The sequence below is a fragment of the Carlito syrichta genome, unplaced genomic scaffold (genome assembly GCF_000164805.1).
Source record: "Carlito syrichta isolate Samal-C Ts95f unplaced genomic scaffold, Tarsius_syrichta-2.0.1 Scaffold306946, whole genome shotgun sequence".
Taxonomy (NCBI): Eukaryota; Metazoa; Chordata; class Mammalia; order Primates; family Tarsiidae; genus Carlito; species Carlito syrichta.
This window is the reverse complement of record NW_007251042.1, coordinates 124,042-145,765: the sequence shown is the minus strand read 5'-3', so window position 1 is coordinate 145,765 and position 21,724 is coordinate 124,042. Positions and strand designations below refer to the sequence as shown.

Here is a 21,724-nt window from a genome sequence, read left to right as displayed (position 1 = left end):
GTTGCTTTTTATTTATTTGTTTTTGAGTTGGAGTCTTACTCCGTTGCCCAGACTGGAGTGTAGTGGCATGCTCCCAGCCACCCCAGTGTTGACCTGCTGGGTTCAGGTGATCCTTCTGCCTCACCTTTCCTAGTAGCTGGAACTACAGGCGTGTGCTACCACGCTCAGCTAATTTTTGATTTATTGTAGAGACAAGATCTCGCCAAGTTGCCCAGGCTGGTCTCGAACCCACGGGCTCAGGCCATCCATTCACCTCGGCCTCCCAAAGTGCTGGGATTACAGGCTGAGCCGCCAAACCTGGCCCATCTTTTAAAAAATTGTAAAATATGCACAAAAATGAACCATCTTGACCATTTTCTGTCTCTGTGTGTGTGTGTGTGTATGTGTGTGTGTGTGTGTGTCGGGGTTTGACTCTATCACCTACGCTGGAGTGCAGTCTCATGCTCATGGCCACCACAGCCTCAACCTGCTGGGCTCAGGTGATCCTTCTGCCTCAGCCTTCCAATAGCTGGGACTACAGGCATGTTCCACCACACCTGGCTAATTTTTTGATTTATTGAAGAGACGAGGTCTCACTATGTTGCCCAGGTTAGTCTTGAACCCTTGGGCTCAGGCAATCCTCTTGCCTTGGCCTCCCAAAGTACAGGGATTACGAGCATGCACCACCATGCCTGGCTAATTTATTTATTTATTTATATTGTAGAGATGGGGTCTCACTAAGTTGCCCAGGCTAGTCTTGAACCCCTGGGCTCAGGCAATCCTCTTGCCTCTGTCTCCCAAAGTGCTGGGATTATAGGCATGAGCTACTGCACCCAGCCTATCTTGACCATTTTTAATAGAACAGTTCAGTAGTGTTAAGTGGATTCACCTTGGCTGAATTGTCTCAATCTCCAGAACTTTTCCATCCTGGAAAATCAAAACTCTATACCGTTTAAACAACCACTCTCTGTTTCCCCCTGGCAACCTCCGTTCTACTTTCTGTTTATATGGATTTGACCCTTCTAGGTACCTCATGTAAGTGAAATCCTACAGTGCTTGTCTTTTATGACTGGCTTATTTCACTTAACATAATGTCTTCCAGGATTGTCCGTGTTGTAACATGGGTCAAAATTTTCTTCCTTTTAAAAACTAGAGAGTATTCCATCGTAGGATATTCCATTTTGTTTATTTATTTTTTATTTAATTTTTGGAGAGAAAGGGTCTCGCTATGTTGTCCTGGCTGGTCTCAATACTCCTGATGTCAAATGATCCTCCTCTCTCAGCCTCCCAAAGTGCTAGAATTACAGGTGTGAGCAACTGCACCCAGCCACACATTTTATCAATCATCTGTCAATGGACACTCGGTGAGGCAATCACTTTTTGCTTGTCTTGGGCCTCCACTTAGCTTCGGAAAATGGTCTCTGGTCAATATGTCTGCAAGCTCCCTTAGCAGAACTTAACTTGTAGACTCCAGCACAACAGACAGTTGGTCACTGACGTCCTGGCATCTGCCCCACAAGATTCCATTCTTTTAGTGTCCACAGTGAGAACATTCTCAGCCCCAGGCCTCTGAGGCTGCTGGATCCATCCTCTGCCAAGGTCTATGCCCCAAGTCTCCTTGAGCTGCCATTGTCTTGCGAGTGGTTTGTTGTTGTTTTTGTTGGTTTGTTTGTTTTTGTTTTTCAGTTTGACTGCAAAACCCCACTGCTTCTGGTGGGAAAAGCTTCTTAGTTTACTCCTGAGACATCCACGTGGAGTGAACATTTAATTTAAACTGGGGAGCTTGGGGTGGCTGCAATTCAGTCTACACCCCTCTTGCTAAAGCAAGTGCCTTACTAAGGGGCTTACAGGCTCGCAGCATCCCTGCCTGGGCTTAGGGCCCCAGCCCCAGGCCCAGGGGTTCAGTCCTGCTATCCCATTTCCAGCCTTCCCTATTTCTTCTGAGATGCCAAGCAGGGAGCCATTGCCCCTGACCTAACTCTGCCTAAGCATTGCCCAGGCTCAGTTCTCCCTAGACTTTTCCAAGCCCCCACCTGGAATTACATGAGATTGCTGTGGACAGCCTCCTACCTACTGGATCCCCTTCCTCCTTTCAAACCCTTCTTTTGCTTGCTGGTCCTCTTTTTTTTTTTTTTGAGTTGGAGTCTCACTTTATCGCCCAGACTGGAGTGCAGTGGCTGCTCCTGGCCACCGCAGCCTCAACCTGCTGGGCTCCGGCGATCCTTCCGCCTCAGCCTTCCAAGTAGCTGGAATTACAGGCGCGCGCTACCACACCCGGCTCATTTTTGACTTATTGTAGAGATGAGGTCTCGCCAAGTTGCCCAGGCGGGTCTCGAACCCGCGGGCTCAGGCAATCCACTCACATTCAGCCTCCCAAAGGCGCGGGATTACAGGCTGAGCCACCGAGCCTGGCTAGCTGGTCCTCTTTTTACATGCTGACAGTCTGGGATGACAGCCCCTGGGGCCTCTGGCATGATCATGGGGCAGCCCCCTGCCTTTTCTGACCTGGAGAGCCCTGAGCATCTCTGGCAATAAGGGTGCAAAGGTGATGAGGACAGGCAGCATGCAGCTCTCCCTGTTCCCAGCAGAGACCAGCTGGCCTGTTCCCATCTGAGTCTGAGGTTCTGTGACTGTCTTTCTCCCCTGCCGCTCTGGCTGCGGACAGAGGTTGGCATTCACAGTGTGGTGGGGGTGGGGAGAGGAGGTGGTTGCGATCCCTCGGCTGGCCCTCGGCTCACCTACCCCATCTGGGCTCTTGCAGATTATGCCAAAGAGCACCTGGCTCAGCTGCAGGAGAAGGCTGAGCAGATCGCCGGCCGCATGCTCCGCTTCTCTGTCTTCTACCGCAATCACCACAAGGAATACTTCCAGCACGCCAGGTACGCACGAGGCTCCCGGCCATCCAGCTGGGCCTCTCCTCTCCCTCCCCCAGCCTTTTCTGCTCCCACCCTGGTGGTCTGAGTTCACCCCGACCCTAGCAGCTGCCAGACCCTCCTCTAGGGGCCCTGTGTCCTCAGAACACCAGGCTGGCTCTGAAGTGACCATTACTTTGGAATTGGACTCAGGGAAGGTCAAGAGCTCTGGGGTCCATGCTTACAAGTCCAGGTAAACGAGGTCTGGGTTTGACCCCCCTCTTTTTTCATGGGGGCCTACACCACAGGTTAGCTGTCTCTCCAATTCAGGCCCTGGTGCCAAAGGTGAGGTGGCGAGGAGAGCCCAAAATGAGAGCATTCTGAGCACAAAGGTTCTAGGGAGAACTCAGCTCTGTGAGGTGTTTTTTTATTTTTAAGAGGCAGGGTCTGCTCTCTCCCCCAGGATAGAGTGTAGTGGTGCAACCATAGCTCACTGCATCTTTGAACTCCTTTGAGCCATCTTCCCAAGTAGTTGGGACTACAGGTGCATGCCACTATACGTGGCTAATTTTTTAATTTTTGTAGAGGCAGGGGTCTTGCTATGTTGTCCAGTATGGTCTTGAACTCCTGGCCTCAAGTGATCCTCCTGCCTCGGTCTTCCAAAGCATCCTCCTGCCTCAGACTTCCAAAGCACTGAAATTAAGGGCATGAGGAACTGTGTCCAGCCATAGCTCAGTGGTTTTCAAACTGGATGCTGAAGAGTCTGCAGGCTCTGGGGAGGCATCTCAGGGAGCCCTTTAGAATGCTGCCAAGGGGTGGGGGAAGCTGAGGATGAGACCTGGAGCACCCCACACCTACGGTACAGCCCAAGCAACCTCAATGTTATTTGCCTGTGGCCCACCTATGTATAATTTCCTTGGGCGGGGAGAAGAGAGGGATTCTGCAGTCCAAAAAATGTTTGAAGATTGGTGGTGTGATCCAACACCCTCAGCCTACATCCGAGAAATCTAAGGCCAGAGCGGAAGCCAGTTGTCTGGTTGAGCCAGCGAGTCACTTGTCATTGACGACAGCCAGGACCAGGCAAGAGTAAGGCGGGACCAGGGATGTCCACCCTCCCCCATGCCTGCTGACATGGCTCCAAGTCTGTGTTCTTCTGAGGCTCAGCCAGGGCAAACTGCCACTCTGACTGTTTTTATCCTTGCAGTGAGTGGGGCAGGGCGTTTTGACCCTACCCCAGGGCAAGGAGGACCTGGAGTGGGAAGGGGCAGGGCAAGGGAAGGAGTCTTGATGTTTATATTAAAGAGAAGTCCCTTGCGGTGGCTCACATCTGTAATCCCAGCACTTTGAAAGGCTGAGACAGGAGGATCGCTTGAGTCCAGGAGCTCGAGACCAGCCTGGGCAGCATAGACCCCATCTTTACAAAAAATTTTTTAAAAAGTAGCTGGGTGTAGTGGCACATGCCTATATTACTCAGGAAGCTGAGTCAGGAGAATCGCTTGAGCCCATGAGTTCAAGGTTACTGTGAGCTATGATCACACCACTGCACTGTAGCCTGGGTGACAGAGCAAGACCTTTTCTCCAAAAATAGATAAAGAAGTGGCTCAGTTTGGGCTCCTTTATCAGCAAGAACGAGAGAGACAGGGAGTGCCCATGTGTGCCAGGCACCTTCCTTGGTGCCAGGATATAAAGGCATTGTCCACCCTTCTGAGAACCTTGGAGTCCATCAGAGAGACAGTGTGGAAAGACTTAATATAATCTTTAATGTAATTTTTGGGCAGAATTCAGCATCCTGCACCTAGGAGACAACCACATATTTGTCTAATGCAAGTGCTGCTATTTCTGGGGAAGGTGTTCCTGGAAGAGAGGAGGGAACACCGGGGCTGGGACTTGAAGGATGACTAGGAGTTTGCCAAGCCAGGTGGAAAAACATAAGTAGGCAGTCAGTCCAGGCAGAGGGAAGAGCACTGCAAAAGGAGAGCACAGAGGCAGGAGAGAGTGTATGTGGCCACCCCAGAGGATGCTATCCTGGGGACACGGGGGTAGCAGGAGGTGGGATGAGACAAGGAGGCTAGAAAGACCAGATCACAAGGGGCCTTGTTTTTCCTGGAGGCTCCATCAAAGGGGTTCCAGCTGGAGAGTGGCAGGTTCAGATCTCTCTCCCTGAAGGAGAGATCTCCTTCTCCCTGAAGGAGAGATCTCTCTCCAGGGCCCTGCCTGCTCCTGCATTCTGGAATGTTCTATCTGTGACTAGTGGAGGCGGCTGGGGGAGGGCCGGGAGCTGGGCTGGTGGCCTTCCTACACATGGCAGCCGAGCTTCAGCCCGGCTAACCAGGCCTCTTCTCTTCCCTTTGGCGCCCTCCCTGCGGCGGGCAGGACCCACTGTGGGAACACGCTGCAGCCCTACTTGAAGGACAACAGCGGCAGCCACGGCTCCCCGACCAGCGGCATGCTGCACGGGGGCTTCTTCAGCTGCAACACGGAGTTCAACACGGGCCAGCCCCCGCAGGACTCCCCCTACGGCCGCTGGCGCTTCCAGATCCCCGCCCAGCGCCTGTTCAACCCCAGCACCAACCTCTACTTCGCGGACTTCTACTGCATGTACACGGCCTACCACTACGCCATTCTGGTGCTGGCGCCCAAGGGCTCCCTGGGGGACCGCTTCTGCCGTGACCGCCTGCCCCTCCTGGACATTGCCTCCAACAAGTTCCTGACCTGCAGCGTGGAGGATGGGGAGCTGGTCTTCCGCCACGCCCAGGACCTCATCCTGGAGATCATCTACACTGAGCCCGTCGACCTGTCCCTGGGCACCCTGGGTGAGATCAGCGGGCACCAGCTCATGAGCCTGTCGACCGCTGATGCTAAGAAGGACCCCAGCTGCAAGACCTGCAACATCAGTGTGGGCCGCTAGGGATTCCTGGGGAGCTGGGGGGTGAGGGAGAGGTGACAGATGGGAAGGTGGAGGTGGGTGGCCCAGGTTCAGGGAGCTGGCTTTCTCTCCCCTGCCCCCCTGCTCACTCCACTCTGCCCGGCTGCCCTCCCCCCGCCCCTTGGCACTGGAGGCAACAGATGGCGGTCCTCTTTGGTAAGTGTGGCCCACCCCAGGCCTGGTGGACATGGAAGGCTTCTGAGCCTCTGTAGGTTGATGGGTGGGTTGGATTTCTGGAGAACTTCCCCCTTCCTGGTCTGGAGAACTTCCCCATCCTGCTGTTCTTTGCCTCACCCAAGTCTCTGTCTTCGGGAGACCTGCCCACCTCCCGGGCTCTCCCAGGGAAGCCTCCCTGGGCCAGGGCCCACGTGTAGCTTGGCTGCCTCTAATGGAGATGCAGAGAGCTGTGGGGCGCTTCCATAGCCCCACCCACCCCACTCAGGGCCAACCATAGAATGCCCCCTCCCCAGTGAGCTGGGCCTCGGGGGACCTCCCACTCCAGGCCCGGGGCCCTTCCCCCTATAAATAGTCTCCTGCACCGCCATGATACCCTGGCTGCTCCTTGTCCCAAAGAACCCTCTTCCTGCATGGGAGAGCCGTCCCTCCCTTTCTCCACCTGCCCACTGGGGACGCTCCTCCCGCTCTCTAGAAAGAGACCTCCTTTTTTCTCTTGGCTTTGGGGTCTTTGGGCTGTTGGGACTTTCCCTTCTTCTATCTGGAGATGACACACACCCCAGTATCCCTTCTCCTTGCTCAAGAGCGCCAGGGTCTGGACAGCAGCCACTGAGGTCGAGGAGGGGGAAGGAGACCCCTGAGACCCAGAGGTACCCCTTCCTCAGCTGGGAGTGGGCCACCTCGTGCCCTGATGGGGCCTGGCGTGGAACTGGAGAACTGGGGGCTTTTCCGAAGAGCCCTGGCACCCCGCCCGGCTGTGCGCTTTGCTCGCTCGCTCTGCCATGGTGCCGTGACTGTACTGTGCCTGTGTGTGAACTGGACTGTGGATTCTCCGCCCCTCCCCCACCCGATGGCACTGTCCACTCTCTCCTGGCCAACTCCTGGCTGGGAGCCCCTCCCCTGGAAGCCATTAATGAAGTCTTTCCTGAGCCCTCCCCCTGCGTTTTCACCTAGTTCCTACTGTTGCACAGGTCATGGGGGGGACTCCCTGAGATAAGCAAAGCAGGTGGGGAGAGCGGGGAGGGGCTGACAGGGGTGTCATCAGGAGGAGGAGAAAGCAGCCTCCACAATGACTTCCTCCGAGGTGACAGAGACTGTGGACAAGCAGCTGGATTTCTGTGATGAAGGACAGAAGGGGCCAGCAGGCTGTCAAGGCTATACCTTGGTGAGGGGGCAGGTGGACAGCTGGTTGCCTCTCCGCAGCCAGGGGGAGTGGTGTGATCGGCTGCCTCTTTGGGGTGGGTCTGGAGGCTCTGGGAGATGCGTGGAGAAGGAGAGAACACGGGCCCCAGACCCTTCCCCTTGTGCTGACAGCATGGCTGTGGGGGTGGCCTGATGTCCTCCCCTGCTCCCTGTCCTCCCTGGGCTGGGGGCACACCCGCCTGTGCTGTGCTTGCGATGTGCATCAATAAACCACCATGGCCTGAGGGCCCCGCCTGCCTCAGTGAATTCGGGCTGCTATGAGAAAATTCTGCAGACTGGGTGGCTTGTAAACAACAGGAACTTCTCTCTCGCAGTTCTGGAGACTGAGAAGTCCAAGACCAAGTTGCTGGTAGATTTGGTGTGTGGCGAGGGCCTGCTTCCTGGTTCTTAGAAGGCTGTCTTTTCACTGTGTCCTCATAGGGTGGAAGGGACAAACAAGCCCTCTTGGGTCTCTTTTATTTCTTATTTATTTATTTTTGAGTTGGAGTCTGGAGAACAGTAGCACGCTCACAGCCACCCCACCGTCAGCCTGCTGGGCTCAGGCAACCCTTCCGCCTCAGCCTTCCAAATAGCTGGAACTACAGGCACGCGCTACCATGCCTGGCTAATTTTTTATTTATTGTAGAGATGAGGTCTTGCCAAGTTGCCTGGGCTGGTCTCAAACCTGCTGGCTCAGGCAATCCACTAGCCTCAGCCTCCCAAAATGCTGGGATTACAGGCTGAGCCACCAAGCCCCGCCTGTGATTTTTATTGTAAAGATGAGGGCTCACCATGTTGCCCAGTCTGGTCTTGAACCCACGGACTCAGGCAATCCTCTCTCCTGGGCCTCCCAAAGTGCTGGGATTACAGGCTTGAGTCACTGCACCCGGCCTTGGATCTCTTTTATAACAGCCCCGATCTCATGTATGTAGAGTCCACCACCCCTCCTCACCTCCCCAGATTCCACATCCTAATACCATTATCTTGGGGGTGAGGGGTGAGGATTTCAACGTATAAATCCAGGGGGGCACACACACATCCTGACCATAGCACTGCCTCTCTTTGGGCCCCAGCAGTGTGGGTGAGTGGGACCATCCACAGAGAAGCTCAAATGCAGATGCCCCCAACAGGCCACCTGGAATTGACCCCAAGGGAACACCTGAATGCCACAGTGGGAGGCGGGACTTAGGATGCAGGGTTGCATCTCTAGCTCGCAAGGGACTTTGGAGGTCTCCCACATGATTTAACCAAGGCTCCCTGCCCCCCACCCGGAGTTCTTTCCACTGCAGCAACCTCCCATTGCTTCAGACCCAGATGTCACTGAATTTCCCTCTCCCAAGAGCCTTAGGATGCCCTCCCCCAGCAGGGCCTGTCATTTACAGATCTGAGTCACCTCTGCGTCTGCATCTATTATTATGGACTTACTGACATGCTCGTCTGCTGGAGTAGCAAAGCTTCTGAAAAATCAAAGTCCTCACCAACACTGCCTGACTCAGGGCCACATTAACATGTGTTACCAGAGCTTGGGGCACAGCCTCTGCATAGGAAGGAAAGCTGAAGGGCAGATGGTGGCCTCCTGAGGATCTACTATGTTCCAGGCACCAGGCTGGTGTTTTTACACACATTAGCTCCTTGAGTCTTCACAATGGCCCTGGGCAGTGTTATTTCTACTTAACAGATGAAGAAACTGAGGCACAGAGAAGGGTTGCCCATGTCTTACAGTCAGCAGGTGACAGTGCCCAAGCTTTGATTCAGAGACCAGAACCTTTCCATTTTCCTGCCCTGTGCCTGTCTGCCCTAGTGTATACCAGGGGCCGCCTGGGACAGTCCTGTCTCAGACATTCCCAAGGGAACTCTCTTCCAGCTAACCAAGGTTGTGCCTAGTTCCAGTATATCACCAGGGGGGGCTATGGAGTCACAAATGCCATGGAGGCTTTTATTTATTTATTTATTTTTTTGAGTTGGAGTCTCACTCTGTCGCCCAGACTGGAGTGCAGTGGCCACTCCCGGCCACCGCAGCCTCGACCTGCCGGGCTCCGGCGATCCTTCCGCCTCAGCCTTTCGAGTAGCCGGAATTACAGGCGCGTGCTACCACGCCCGGCTGATATTTTGATTTATTATAGAGATGAGGTCTCGCTGCCCAGGCGGGTCTCGAACCCGTGGGCTCAGGCAATCCACTCACCTCAGCCTCCCAAAGGCGCGGGGTTACAGGCTGAGCCACCGAGCGCAGTTGAGGCTTATTTTGAAAGGAGTAGTGGGCAGCTCTTGGAGTCTAGAATTTCGAGGATGGGCAGTGACTCAGGGTCCTTCTCCTGTCTCACAGGACTCCCCACTTCTGGCTGAGATGTTTTCAGACTACTCCAGACAGGCAGACTTCAGTCGTCCTGTTTTGAACTCTTTTGGCTTTCTTGGGAGAAGACATTGACTCCCAGGGTCCTCAAGGTGGAAGACAAAGGTAGCAAAAGGGGGTAGGGGTGGGGGTGGGGATATCCATGCAGGTTTCTCCTGAGAGCCTGCTTCTCCTTTCCCAGTCCAGATGGCCAGTCCCTGGCACACAGCCAGCCAGCCCTGAGTTGCTCAAAGCGCTGGTCAGATGGAGCTGGGTCAGGCGTCCACCAGAGTCCGCCCTGGGGTCCTTACTGGCCTGGGGTCTAATTTGACCTGGTGGAAGGATGGAGGTCCACGTGGGATTGCACACATGCCCACACGTATCCTTCTGGGCCAGATTTAGAGGACAGCCTAGAAAGCCACAGAGTTCCAAGGTAAGGGACCACCCTGAACCATAGCTGCCACTGTCCAGCTGAGGGGTCCCAGTTAGCTCTGTTAGCAGTGCAGGCAGCAAGGGAAAGCAAGGCAGTGGCCACGAAAGGGGGCTCTGGGGTATAGGTGGGATGTTTCGCTGTGCAGTCGCAAATATACAGATACACCTGACACAAAACCAGGGTGCACACTTGTCCCCAACACACACACACAACTCACACGTTCTCCTCTGCTCAGGTGGGAACCCACCATTCTCTGCCCATTACTTCCCTCCTGGCCAGCATCTTCCCTCTTAATCCCGGGCAACCCACACAGCAGTGGGAGGGGAGGTGTCCACTCCAAGAACACTCACAGCTTCACCGTGTCTCTTTTCCAGGTCAGGAAAAGAGGTGACTGGGGTCCCAGGGAAAGGGACGAAGAGGGACCCCTCCTCGAAAGGGAGGGAGGCCTTCAGGAAGCCTAGCAGAGGTGATCGGCCATAAAACAGCTTGCCCACAGCATCTGGAGGAGATTGGAACCAGATGTTCACGGGGTGGGGGAGGGGAGCGCATTGAGATGGAGGGGGTAGGGGCAGGAGCTCCGGTTGGCGGGAGGCTGGGTTGAGGGGCTCTGGGGAAAACATCTGGCTGCTTTCTCCCCAACTCTCCAAGTCAGGCACTGTTATTTTTGCAAACCGGAGCAGCAAATCTTTTCACAGATTCTAGAATCAGCCTTGTGTGTAGGGACAGTCAAATACAGGGTGTGGTTGGGAGGTGCCCAGAAAAGCTACCAGCTTGCCAGAAATATGTCCCTTGCTGCCCCAAACCCCTCCCTGCTGTGGGTTAAGCATTGCCCCCTCTTGGCAGCTCTGCACCAAGCTTCTGATGCATGACTGGAAACTAGTGTACCCAAAAGTTTCCTTTTAGTGCAGGAATAGAGTAGTCCAAGAACCAGAAAACTGCCTGGTAGAGGAAAGGAAATGCAGACCCATTTACTAAGAGCTTCCAGGGGCTGGGGAAAAGTGGCTCATGCTGGTAATCCCAACACTTTGGGAGGCTGAGGCGGAGACATTGCTTGAGGCCAGGAGTTCAAGACCAGGTTGGGCAACATAGCTAGACTCTGTCTCTACACAAAGTTTAAAAATTAGTAAAAAAAAGATTAGCACGTGGTGGCACGTGCCAGTAGTCCCAGCTACTTGGGAGAGGATCCCTTGAGCCCAGAAGTTGGAGTTTATAGTGAGCTATGATTGTGCCACTGCATTCCAGCCTGGGCAGCAGAGTAAGACCCAGTCTCGTTAAGGAAGGAAAAAAAAAGCCTTTTATTTGGCACACAGTGACAGGCTGTCTTCAAAGGTTATCTCATTCCTTCTTCACAATCATGTAAGCTGTTGTTATCATCTCAGGTTTATAGATTAATAAACTCAGGCTCAGAGAGGTTAAGTGACTTGTCCAAGGTCACACAGTCACCAATTGGTAGAGCTAGTTTTCGAAATGGGCTTCATTTGCTCTCAAAATTGTGACTTTCTTACTACTAAGAAATCTGTGGGGTTGGGGGAGGGGCAGGAAAGAGGAGAAAAAAGAAATGAGGGACAGGGCCAGGTACCAACCTTTCCTTATTTTACAGATGAGTCAACAATAGGCCCTGGATGCCCTCACACCCCTGCTGAAGATCCCAGTGGCTTCAATAGCCTGGTTCCCTGAACTCTGACTGACAGGAAGGATCCTGGGGATAGGCAATAAGTTTGAGGAGCAGAGACCCCGGAGAGGGGCAGCTGGCCACCGTCACAGAGCTAAGCAGGGCAGAACCAGGTCTCCCGACTGCCAGGCTCACGCTGTCCTCTCCACCGAGGGCCCCAGAGGTGCTCCCAGACAGAAGTCTGAGGTTTGAGGCATGTGCTTACCTTGACCTACCGGGGTTGCGAGCATGGGGTCAAGGCAGCTCCGTGCCGCCCTTCCAATGCTTGTCAGGTGCTCAGGACACAGAGGGGCCCAGGGACCTCCAGGGCTTGGTCACAGCTAGGAGAGCAAGTATGGGATCACCTGAGCAGGCTGGCAGCGGCACTGGCGTGGGCCTCCACTAGAACCCTCAGTAACCAGACAGCGGGGTGGGCTGAGCTCAGAAAACACGTTAACGTCCTACATTCTGAACGTGTATCAGCAGCCTGCAGTCAGCTCTGAACAGCATCCACCACTCCAAGGCACAGCTCCCGGCTCCTCCCCCTCCTCCTCTTCTCCCTCCACCATCTTGTTTTCCTCGGGCATTCTCTGGCCCCCATCCTCAAAGTGTCCCTCTTCCTCCTCGTCTTCTTCGTCTCTGTCCTTCTCCCTATCTCTCTCTCGCTAAGCCTGCCCATCATCTGTACTTTGGGTGCCCACTGCCTGATATCATGCAAGCGTGGATAGCAGGACAGACATCTGGGCATTCAGTCAGGCCCGTACCTCTACTACTTGGCTGACCAAGAACAAGAATCCAGAACTGCTGTGCGAACTCACTTGGTGGTCTTCAAGATTTGCACCCACTCCTCCGGGTGGTCTGGGAGCTCCTGCTGCAGCTGTGACTCTGGCTCTGGCACAAAATCCTCCTGCTCTGCTTCAGTTTGGGCATGGGTCTCCAAGACGCTCTAGGCCTTTTATTCTGGCTGGCACCAAAGTTCCCCAGCTGAGCCCGCCCTGGACCTGAGGTGTTATAGGTCTCTGCCTGCCTCTGATGTTGGGCCCAGGGCAGGCTGCAAGGCTTGCCAATGTGGATCCCAGTGTCATTAGAGGATCCGAGGTCTGTGTGGGCGATGGAGTCCTGGGACATGCCCGGAGTGGCTGTGTGGGCTGATCCTGAGTCTGCCTCTCTCTGTGGGTTGCTGTCCCTCAGGACCCTGTTTGGGGCAGAGGACTGGGTGCATCTCATCTCTGGGGGTTGGAGTCCCTCAGTCTGGACAGGATTAAGATCCTGGCATGTGGCCTGGGAGCTGGGACCATAGTCCTTTGAGCGTTGGAAGATCCTGGCTGGCGAGGAGAGCTGTGGCCACCAACCACTGACCCTGCCGTGGAAGAGGAACTAATGCTAGGTGGACAGGTTGTGCCCAGATGGCTCCCCCAACTACTGCAGACAACCTCACTTGGCCCTCTGGCCCTGCAGGACGTGGGGCCTGGGGGAGAGGGACAGTGTGTCACCTTCCACCCAACCCACTCCATCCTGCTTCTAGCCCTCCAGGTCGTCCAGAGCATCCCTGCCAGAGGAGGAAGCAGCAGGGGGGATGGCCGCGATGCCACAGCATGCAACTTCACTGGAGCAGTAAGCAGTAACTCCTCTGGGCATCTCCCACTCTCTCACAGGGTTCCAGAGCCTGTGGTCAAGCTGGTGGAGACGGCTGCAGCTTGACTGGGAGAGCAGGCAGGTTGGCTTCCTGGAAGAAGAGGGTCTTACATGCGCATTGGACACTAGGAGTGTGGCCAGTTTCCATCGCTGTTTGCAATTAAAGGACCAGTATGGGGTCTGCCATACCACACTGCTCCCTGGGGTGGGCCCCTTGAGTCCAGGCAGCACCTCCTCTCCAGGGAGGAGCTAGGAGAAGTCTGTTCTACTGATGGCTCTCAGGGAAGCCCAGGCCTTGTTGCAGGCATCCAGCTCTCTCCAGAATCTGGGAGCAGCCCACCCAGGCCTAAGAGTCGGGTCCTCTGGGCTTTCTTTCCCCGTGAGAATCCTATGAGAAAAGGGAGGGAGGGCCTCCTTGGAAGGGAAGGAAGAGGGATGTGGTTTCTTTCCTCCTGGCCTCTGGAAGACACACGTCTGGGCCTCACTGCTGGCTGGGAAGGGAGGGGGCGATGGCAGGAAGGAGGAGGTTGGACAAGACACAGCCTTGGGTCGCCTGGGGAGAGGGGCCAGAGCTGGATGTTTGCTCAGTGGCTGCCGAGCTCTGGCTCTTGTCCCCACAAGGGGAGGGGGACCCGTGGAGGCTGGCACTAGGTGTCTGACCAGCAGGAAGGCAGGCACCGGGAGCCAATTAGACCTTTCCTAGCCAGTGCAGTTTTTCTGGCCCCTGTGTGCTCCTCTCACCAGACACCCCTACTGCCCACCCGCTCCTTCCTCAGATGCAGAGACAAAAAGCCCAGATGGACAGACACACCACCAAATCCATCCCTCCTCCGCCCCCTCTTTAGTCTCTTTATATAGAATGTTCCACTCCTTCCATTGTGTGGGAGGGCCACGAGCTGTATGTGCCTGAGTGTGAAATCACACCCTCAGGGGGCCTGGGATCACGGGAGGGAAGGGCAGCCAGTGACGCCAGGTGCCCTGGCCGAGTGCCGGCCTCAGACACACAGCAAGCCTGCACATCTGGAATGAGACACACCGCCCCCACGGCCCAGACAGCATCTGGCACAGGATATTGGCTGTAACACTTTCGGTTTATTGGCTGGGGTGCCCTGGTGTGGCTGACCAGCCACTGGGCCTGAGAGAAGCCCTGTCTTGTTTCTCTACCCCCTTCCCATCAGCTCCCCACTTGGCTCCTGGGGGATACACACAGACACTCATGCCCCAGGGAACGGGGAAAGTGGGGGCTCAGAATAAAACCAAATTGAGGCTGGAGCAGGGGTGTGGAATGTACATTACAATGGAAGATTACACCACCGGCTATACACAATACAGCGTGTAGAGACGGCAGGGAAGGCAGCGGGGTTCTGCTGGCAGTCCCTCTCGCCACTGGGAAGGGCCCCCCCAGAGAGAAATGGTCACTTCAAGTGTCTCAGTGGAAGCTCTGGCTCCCTGGCCCTGGCCCCTTGCTCTGGTGGGGGGGTCGTGGGCTTCTGAAGGAGTCCAGTTCCCCCACCTCCTGTGGACACTTCACCTGGCCCACCGGCCTTGCGGGTCCTGGGACCTGGGGGAGAGGGATGGTGTGTCACCTCCTGCCCATCCCCACTGTCCGGTCTAGGTGACGCAGGGAAGCAGGCTTCTGTCCCCGCCCCCATGTGGGCAGTGGTCACTTCCTGCTGTGGAGTGTGTCCTGGAACTTGGTGCTGGTGTATCGCAGGTGGAAGCCTTTTTTGGTGATGGTGTCATCCGAGTGGAACCTCACCAGGACAGAATCTCCTGCCGAGTACACCTCCTCGGGAGGCTGACAGGGAAAAGGGATGGGTGTGAGGTGGAAGAGAAGAAGCTGGGTTGCTCTCTTCCCTCCCCAAGATCTCTGGCTCTGAGGAAGGCAGAAGTCTCCTGTCTGCCACCAGATGCCCCCAGTCCCTTGAAGCAGAGAGCTTCTTGCTAGTAGGAATTTAACAGGGAGCCTGGGGGAGGGGAGAAAGCAGATGGTGGAGGAGCTTGTCTTAAATTCATCTAAACCCAACTCAGCTACTAACTAGTTTTTTTTTTCTTTTTTTGAGTTGGAGTCTCACTCAGTTGCCCAGGCTGGAGTGTAGTGGCACACTCCCGGTCACTGCAGCCTTGACCTGCTGGGCTCAGGCGATCCTTCCGCCTCAGCCTTCTAAGTAGCCAGAACTGCAGGCACGTGCTATCACGCCTGGCTAATTTTTTTTTTTTTGTAGAGACGAGGTCTCACCATGTTGCCCAGGGTGGTCTCGAACCCGTGGGCTCAGGCAATCCTCTTGCCTCGGCCTCCCAATGTTCTGGGATTATAGGCTTGAGCCGCTGTGCACGGCTTACTAAGTAGTTGTGTAGTAGTGTTAGGCAAGCCACCGGTTCTCTCTGGACCTCACTTCCTCAACTGCAGACAGAAGCACAAACTATCTGTTCTCTACACCCAGGAGAGTTGCTGGGGAGAAACAAAGGACAGGAGGAATGGGAAAGCAGTTTGCAAAGAGGGGAGGGAAATCCCTGAGTAGCTTGTCTTCTCACTGTCCCAGCTGACTCTCAGGGAAGACGGCAGAGAAGCCGCTACTCTGTATGGGTATGGAGGAAGCTACAGGGAGAGGCCTGGCCTCCCCCAGACCTGGATTCTGCCATCCCCACACCCATACCCCACCCTCACCCTGGTCCTGGCCATGGTCTGTTCTAGGGAACGGCCCTTCCTAGGTGGCTCCAGCAAGCCCACAGAGCGCCACATGCTGCTGTCTGGTCCTCGAGACGTAGAATCATTTCTGAGAACCTTGGGGACATTTCCAGTAGCTATGCCAGGAAGCCCTGAGTGCATTCCTTCCCCAGGTCCCTTCCCGTTGGCTCCAGTCTGGGGGAGGTCCCTGGAAGAAGCCACCTGGGGACACCTGATTTGGTGTGTAACTAAGAAGAAAGGGCAAAGCAGGGAGGGAGCACTAGTTTGGTCGTCAGGGGATGCCAGAGCTGCCGAGCCACTTTCCATTCTACCTTGTTGAAGCCCCTGCCTGGCCCCTGCCAGGCACATAAAGGCTGAAGCTCTGCTCAAGAGGAGAGCACTGGCCAATGCTGGGTCCAGCAGCTGCCGCAGCTCCCAGGAGGTCTGACCCTTCCTGGGGCAACCGGGCTGCCTGGAGCATGGCCATGAGAGGCATTTGAGTGTGTATGCAAGTGTGTGTGTATGACAGGGAGAGAAAGAGAGCTCTCTCTGAAGGAGAAAAGAATTTAAAAAGACAAAAGACAAAAGAAGCCACAAGCCCTTACTGGGAAGAAGATAAATCTACCTATGTGCTAGTCCATAGCCTTGGTGAGATGTCCATCCCACAGACTTTTGCCAGTTGGGTGCAGTGGCTCACACCTGTAGTCCCAACGCTTTCAGGAGTTTGAGACCAGCCTGGGCAACATAGTGAGATCCTTTACAAAAAAAAAGTTAAAAAAAATTAGCCAGTAGTACTAGCTACTCAGGAGGCTGAGGCGGGAAGATTGCTCAAGCCTAGGAGGTTTTGAGTCTGCACTGAGCCATGATCATGCCACTATGCTCCAGCCTGGGTGATAGAGTGAGACCTTGTCTCAAAAAAAAAAAAAGGCAGATTTCTGCCCGTTGCCTCTGACAGTGCCGTTTTATGGACTGAGTAGCAATGCTCAGGGTCTGCTTAGACAACGGCAGATTTGGCTTTGGGACAAGCTGGCCTCTCACCAGGAGAAGAAACCAGCAGAAGAAGAGACAAGCATGTTTTTATGGCCCAGGAAAAGAAAAAAAAAAAACAAGAAAACTGGTGAGGGTGACTCAGCTCAGGTCCCCTGTCCCTGGCTCTGGCATAAACTTCTGCCCTCCACTCCAGGCCCAGGTGAGCTGCCTGGGGACAGTGGCAAAGGGAGAAGGGGGGCGGGGAGCTCCATCCTCCTTTCCAGACTCAAGCTACCCTGCAGACCCAACCAAACTAGTTCCGAGCAGGCCTGGGTCAGGGCAGGGCCTGTCCCAGAGGCCACAGGAAACTGTGCTGCCCAGAAAGGACTGGGTCTTCTGGTGGGGATGGCCAGGGTGGGACAGTGTCTCTGGGCAGCCCCCCACCAGGCTGGGTCTCCAGGTTCCTGAAGAAGGCCAGACACCAACTGTGATCATCCTGCTGGGTCTTGGGACTGGGGCAAGAGGGGCGGAGAGTGGTGCAGGGCGTGGGGCAGGGGGACACAGGAGGGGTGGGAGGACTCACCCCCGAGCCGCAGTAGCGCCCCAGCCTGGGAGCCGTGCTGTCATAGCCATCGAAGAGCTCCATGTAGTCATAGCCGCAGTCGGTTTCCTCCTCCACCTCAAAGGTTTGGAACACAAGCTCCACGCCGTAGCCTTCCTCAGCCACAATGACCCACTCACAGTCCACCCCCCCGGGGTAGTTGTTGTCGCCAAACTGGGCATGGGAGTAAAGGTCCTTGGTCTTCACATCTGCTCGCACCTGGCCTCCGCACTCTGCAGGGGATGACAAGATTGGCCACCACCCTGGAGCACCACCCGTGCCAGGCCCTGTGCCACACCATGCTGCAGCCTCATGGTAGATGGAGGCCATGCACGAGCCACGTGGCTAGCGATGGATGGGTGCGGACCTGGCCCAGGAGTTGGCCCAGAACAAGTGCCCTGCTGTCCCACCATGGGATAGAGGCCTGGAGGCAGGGGACTGGGGGATCCACAAGTGAGGCACACTGGGAGCGGGCAATGCACACTTTGTCTAAAGATATTGCTAATTTGCTCCAGCTATGGCTGTCATGGAAGAATGTGGGTCCAGCATCGCCAGAGTGTCTATTTTTAAGAGAGAAGCTGTACATCTGGGTTTTATGTGAAAACTCTTGATTTTTAAATGTTGGCTCAAATTTTTAAAAAACACAGTGTGGGCCAAACATAGCAGGTCTAAAGGCCAGATGGAGTTCCGGGCCTCTGGTTTGTGACCCTGTGCCAGGAGGGGCAGATGAGTGCTCAGGGTCACCCTCCTTCCGATGCCCTCTGGCCTTTCTCTGTGTACTTGGCACTCAGGTCTCCCTGGAGGAGGTGGGGAGAAGGCTGGGCGGGGCTGGATCAGGAATGAGTTGAAGGGGAGGAGGGGAGGCTGTGGGCTCATCAGCTCTGGAGATGCCCTGACAGGTGGCTCAGGACCCATGAGAAGACTGCAAAACTCCTGTGTGTTATCTTAGCCTGGCACTCAAGGCTTCCCAAGCCCAGGCTGCAGCCTTTCTCCATGGTCACATCGTTCCCATGTCACTGCTGTCCTCACATACCATGGCTCCAGCCAGACCGCATGACCAGCTGTCACCTGTGCACACCCTGAGCTGTGCTGAGGCCGGAGTTCTGCCTGGCATGACTCTACGGACTCACACCCAGTTGGGCCCGGAGTGCCTTTCTTCCTGCCCAGCTCCTGTTTTGTCCCATGCTGTGATGACATGTGCGTGCCTTATCTTCTGGACTGTGAGTTCCTGGGTGAAGGGCTCAGGACTGATTCACTACCACGTGCCCCTTAGTCTTCCTGCAGACCAAGAGCCCAGCACATGGTTGTTGAACAAACAAATGACATCACAGCAAGCCCCTCGAGGGCTGGGATCTTTGTCTGCTTGGTTTGTTTCTGCGACCTGCACTCAGAACACTGTCTCAAACACACTGCGTGCCAATAAACACCTGGAGGAGGAATCATAGACTGCATTTGGGGGCTGGAGTGTGGGTGGCTGGCTGCACTGACAAGCGTGCTACCAGGGGCCTCTGGGGGCTTCCCTCCCTATCCCTGGGCTCCCTGACCCCTTCACCCCCAGACCATGGTCACTGGCCTCTGTTTTCTGACACATGAAACCCCTAGCCACCCATGCCCTCCCCTTCCTGCCCTTTGGTGTGCTTTCTGCACCCCAGCCCCAATCCTCAGGACACAGTCTTCCTGGTTCACCCTCTCCCTGCCTGGGGCCACAGGGCTCGGTCCCTCCATGCTTTTTTTTTTTGAGTTGGCATCTTACTCTGTCACCCAGGCTGGAATGCAGTGGTACACTATGGCCACCCCAGTGTCGACCTGCTGGGCTCAGGGGATCCTTCTGCTTCAGCTTTCCAAGTAGCTGGAACTACAGGTGTGTGCTACCACGCCTTTTTGATTTATTGCAGTGACGAGATCATGCCAAGTTGCCCAGGCTGGTCAAACCCATGGGCTCAGGCAATCCACTCGCTTTGGCCTCTCAAAGTGCTGGGACTACAGGCTGAGCCACCGAGCGTGGCCCCTCCAAGCTTTATAAGCCCTTTATAAGCCCCATCCCACCCCAGGACCTCAGAGGATGCCTTCACAACAAATGTCAGCACAAGGGTCTGGCAGTCCAGTGCGCTGGCCCAAGGCGGGCCTCACCTGTGGAATGAGAGGCCTGGAAACCCTTCCTCTGGACTGAGTTGTCAGAGTAGAAGCGCAGAAACATGCGGTTGCCTGTGGCCAGGACGGGCTCAGGCTTTTTGCTCCCACAGAAGCGACCGAGGACAGGGGCCTTGGCGTCACGCCCATCGAATGCCTCCAGGTGGTCATAGGCACACTCAGGCTGAGACTCAATGTCCATCTCCATGAAGGTCTGGGGGGTGGAAGTGAGGGGAGCACACTAGGAATGTGGCTGGAGGGTAGGCAGGACAGGGGTGGGAGCGCCTAAGCCTAGGCGTCCTGGACACTCATGGGGGTGGCCACTGCAGGGGAGAACAGTGAAAGAAGACCCAATGGTGCAATGGCAGGAACAAGCCCAGTGTATACTGGGAAAGGGGCTTCTGTAAGTGGGGCCAGCCTTCTGTAAGGCTTCCCTGGGCCAGCCTTGGGGGACTTCTAGGGATGGCAGGCCTACAGACTCTGCCAGGCTGCCTGGCCTGAAGCCCTCGGACTCACACTGGACTTTGGAGATGACCATAAACAGGTGGTGGCCACATGGCATGGAGGAGCAGGAGTGCCCATGCAGGCTGGGGAGTGGACACCTTACCAGCTTGACCCGGTGTCCAGGGGTGCTGGAGATGGCCCAGGTGCACTCCTTCTTGCTGGGATACTTGTCAGGCCAGTTGGGGCTGGTGATGGTGCCGCTGGTGGATGTCACCTTGTGGTCACAGCCGGCTGTGCAGAGGTAGCGAGGGAAGAGATCGGCAGTGACCTCCTATGAGGAATGCCCTTCTCTTCTGACCTCTCCTTTCTTGTATCTTGTCCCCACTTACTGAAGGCAGGCCTCACTTGCTACAGAGGCCCCACGTAGGGTACAACATGGTAGCACCCACGAAACGGCCACTACAAGCTCCCCTGAGTCACCTCCTGGACTTTTAGGGCTGATAGGCCACATCACCTCTGCCCCTCCTCAAAATTGTCATCTGCTGGTCTCTACCAGCCTCCCAGTCACAGAAGACTTTGGCACCTGATTCAGTTCTCCCCACCCCCACCTGCCACACTTCCAGGTAAGGTAACAAACACGCAGACAATCTCCCCCACACGGCCTCTCTGTTCCTTGACCTCCTCAACCCTACTGTTCTTATCTCCTTCCTCATGCCCTCCTCTGAGCTTTGTCACCATCCACCGTTTTTCCATGTCACAAACACTTCACTTTCTCCATGGCCAACTTCTGTTCCTCCCACATGCTCAGACCCTTGCTTTCTTGACCATGATCACTCAACTTTATATTTCAAAAACATTTTTTAAAGCGATAAGGTCTTGCTGTGTCACTCAAGCTGGAGTGCAGTGGCACAATCATAGGTCACTGCAGCCTTGAACTGCCGGGCTCAAGCAATCCTCCTGCCTCAGTCTCCTGAGTAGGTGGGATTACAGGCATGCGCTACCACACCAGGCGATTTTCTTTTTTTTTGAGTTGGAGTCTCACTCTGTCACCCAGACTAGAGTGTAGTGGCCTTTCCCGGCCACTGCAGCCTCAACCTGCTGGGCTCCGGTGATCCTTCCACCTCAGCCTTCCAAGTAGCCGGAACTACAGGCACGCACTACCACGCCCGGCTAATTTTTGATTTATTGTAGAGATGAGATCTCACCAAGTTGCCCAGGTGGGTCTCGAACCCACGGGCTCAGGCAATCCACTCACCTCGGCCTCCCAAATCGCTGGGATTATAGGCTGAAACACCGAGCCCAACCACCAGGCAAATTTTTAAAAATTTTTTTGTAGAGATGGGGTTTTGCCATATGTATGTTGCCCAGGTGATCTTGAACTCCTGGCCTCAAGCAATCCTCCCTTTTGGGCCTCCCACAGCACTGGGATTATAGGCATGAGGTACCATGCCCAGCCAGTCACTCAGCTTTAAGAGAACTCATGGGCTGGGTGTGGTGGCTCAACCTGTATTACCGGAACTTTGGGAGGCCGAGGCAAGAGGATTGCCTGAGCCCGGAGGTTTGAGACCAGCCTGGGCAACTTGGTGAGACCTCATCTCTACAATAAAAAAAAATAAAAATAAAAAAATAAGCAGCCGGGCTCGGTGGCTCAGCCTGTAATCCCGCGCCTTTGGAAGGCTGAGGTGAGTGGATTGCCTGAGCCTGCGGGTTCGAGACCCGCCTGGGCAGCGAGACCTCGTCTCTACAATACA

The 21,724-nt window shown here is 55.2% G+C and overlaps 2 protein-coding genes across 3 annotated transcripts in view; one reads left to right on the top strand and one right to left on the bottom strand.

Moving 5' to 3' along the window:
- PHYHIP (phytanoyl-CoA 2-hydroxylase interacting protein) overlaps positions 1-7,372 on the top strand; it is a 13,303-nt gene extending 5,931 nt beyond the window's left edge. For both annotated transcript variants that reach the window (XM_008063546.2, XM_021715261.1), the window contains 2 exons: positions 2,741-2,858; positions 5,205-7,372. In XM_008063546.2, the coding sequence (XP_008061737.1) occupies positions 2,741-2,858; positions 5,205-5,739 (653 nt within the window). In that variant the 3' untranslated portion in view covers positions 5,740-7,372. The remainder of the gene's footprint in view (positions 1-2,740; positions 2,859-5,204) is intronic.
- Positions 7,373-14,233: 6,861 nt separating this feature from the next.
- BMP1 (bone morphogenetic protein 1) overlaps positions 14,234-21,724 on the bottom strand; it is a 45,611-nt gene continuing 38,120 nt past the window's right edge. Inside the window, exons 18-21 of the mRNA XM_008063569.1 lie at positions 20,137-20,264; positions 19,530-19,743; positions 17,382-17,632; positions 14,234-14,959 (exon numbers count right to left, since the gene is read on the bottom strand). Of these exons, the coding sequence (XP_008061760.1) occupies positions 14,825-14,959; positions 17,382-17,632; positions 19,530-19,743; positions 20,137-20,264 (728 nt within the window). The 3' untranslated portion in view covers positions 14,234-14,824. The remainder of the gene's footprint in view (positions 14,960-17,381; positions 17,633-19,529; positions 19,744-20,136; positions 20,265-21,724) is intronic.